At 46.8% G+C, this 2,500-nt stretch overlaps 1 protein-coding gene across 1 annotated transcript; it reads right to left on the bottom strand.

Annotated features, from left to right (window-relative positions):
* Positions 1 to 1,556: 1,556 nt before the first annotated feature.
* Positions 1,557 to 2,006, bottom strand: LOC137654148 (cuticle collagen 40-like). The gene has a single exon (XM_068387788.1). It carries the CDS (start codon positions 2,004 to 2,006, stop codon positions 1,557 to 1,559), a length of 450 nt encoding a protein of 149 aa, XP_068243889.1.
* Positions 2,007 to 2,500: the final 494 nt, after the last annotated feature.

The following is a 2,500-nucleotide window of genomic DNA, read 5'->3' on the forward strand; positions in this document are numbered from 1 at the left end:
GTGCCAGAAGGATGCAATTCTTCTAGAAAGAGAAGATGTATGCATCAAATGGATGCAATTCTTCTAGATAGAGAGAGAGAGAGAGAGAGAGAGAGAGAGAGAGAGAGATAATATGTATGCATCAAAAGGATGCAATTCTTTTCTGAAGACTTTCTGAGATTACGTCCAGGGCTCCAAAAAAAAGAATTCTCATACGAAGTCTTCGTCATTCTTTTTCTAAAGTCAGTTTGAAGAAATTTAAATATCTTTCAGATCCTTCAATATTCTCTACTGCGAAGTTTCTGCTTCAATCTGCACAATCTTCGGTTTTTGTTGATCGTAAACTGATCAAGGACTTATCATTAGTCCTCTTTTTTCGGATGCCTTTCATCCTTCTCACCCGTTCTCCTTTCTGTCTCCCTCTACTTTCTGTATTTTCTCTCAGAATCCTTTTAAATAAATGATTTTTTTTAGTCCTCAAGATTCTTCTAGCTTTGCTTTTTCAGACTGCTTTCCTGGTACCACTTTGTCATTGCTCTCTTCTTGCTGAGGTATTTTTCTTTTTCTAACATTCCAGATCAAAGACTAATGACAATTTGAAAACCGCTTGGCGAATGTACCGGTATTCCATATTTCTTCTCACAGAGAGTCCAAGGACCTTTTGGAGTCCTGACAAGAATGCATTCAACTTTCCTACTAATAACGAAATACAACTTCAGTCGAACAAGAAGCTGGAGGAGTTATGAATCATATACATACATACATATATATATATATGTATATATATATATATATATATATATATATATATATATATACATATATATTCTCTATTAATTCCGTCCATCTTCATTCTAAATTTTCTATATAGTAGTAATGATAATTATTGAAATATTTGAAGATTAAAACAATACCTAACAACACTTCTAAATGTCTTCGGGCAGAAAAGATTATTCTAATGCAGAAAACGAATTTGTTCTCTTTCAAGCTTTCCCTTTTTTTCCTTCATTTATTTTGCTCCTTTTTCAGAGTACTATCAGATTGAAGAAAGAGAGAGAGAGAGAGAGAGAGAGAGAGAGAGAGAGAGAGAGAGAGAATATGTATGCGTCGAAAGAATGCAATTCTTCTCTGAAGACTTTCTAAAAATACCTCAGGAGCTCTTATGAAGACTTCTTCGTCATTTTTTTTTCTTAAAACTAAGCCTGATACAGGAACTCTATATCGTTGGCCTGGCGGTTCCGTCCCCTCCCACCTGGTGGGAGGGAAGGGCTCCCCCACTCCGGGTGGCACTGGGCGGCTACCCGGCTCCCTCTGGCACTCGGCGGCCACCGCTCCCGCTGGCGCTGGGGGGGGCTCCCCCGCTCCCGCTGGTGCTGGGGGACTTCCCCGCTCCCGCTGGCGCAAGGGGGCTAACCCGCTCACGCTGGAGTGGGGGGCTCCCCCTCTCCCGCTGGCGCTGGGGGGGATCCCTCGCTCCCGCTGGGGCTGGGGGGCTTTCCCGCTCCCGCTGGCGCCAGGGGGCTAACCCGCTCCCGCTGGAGCTGGGGGGCTCCCCCTCTCCCGCTGGAGCTGGGGGGCTATCCCTCTCCTGCTGGCGCTGGGGGGGGTGCCCCACTCCCGCTGGGGGGGTTGCCCCGCTCCCGCTGTCGCAAGGGGGCTAACACGCTCCCGCTGGCGCTGGGGGGCTCCCCCTCTCCGCTGGCGCTCGGTGGGTGCCCTGCTCCCGCTGGCGCAAGGGCGGCTCCCCCTCTCCCAGCTGGCGCTGTGGGGCTTCCCCTCTCCCGCTGGCGCTGGGGGGGTGCCCCGCTCCCGCTGGGGGGCTTTCCCGCTCCCGCTGGGGCAAGGGAGCTAACCCGCTCCCGCTGGCGCTGGGGGGCTCCCCCTCTCCCGCTGGAGCTGGGGGATCTCCCCCTCTCCCACTGGCACTGCGGGGGCGCCCCCGCTCCCGCTGGGGGCTGCCCCCGCTCCCGCTGACGCTGGCCGGACTGCCCCGCCCCCCTGGCGCTGGCCGGGTCCACCCGCACCATCTTTATTATCAATATTTTTATTAATAAAACAATCACAATAATGAATATCGTTCATAAATTCAGTGAATATTGAGAATTTCAAATATATTCTTCCATCTTTATCACTAATATCTTTATTACCATTCCAGTTTTTAATGTAGAATTCATATAACTTCCTTAGATTTATTCGTAAGTCAATCGTTATTGCGAGGAAATTATTGAGAGGTTAATTATGAAAGAACAGATAACCTTTTTACTGGTTTAAAGCTACTAAATCTATCACGAAAGAAACATTATTCTACAGTATTGTTATTATTACAAAACACATGGGCTTTTTACAGCCGTAAATTCTGTACCAAGAAGCCATAAACTATAACGGGAAAATGATCATGCTGTGTTGTAGGATTCTATCATATTTCATTTTAGGGATATTAACATCAACGGAAAAATCATTGTGAAGCTGATCCTTTAGTGGCTTCATTTGTCATTTGGCTATTATCAATCAGTACATCTAT

This window comes from Palaemon carinicauda, chromosome 15 (genome assembly GCF_036898095.1).
Source record: "Palaemon carinicauda isolate YSFRI2023 chromosome 15, ASM3689809v2, whole genome shotgun sequence".
Classification (NCBI taxonomy): domain Eukaryota; kingdom Metazoa; phylum Arthropoda; class Malacostraca; order Decapoda; family Palaemonidae; genus Palaemon; species Palaemon carinicauda.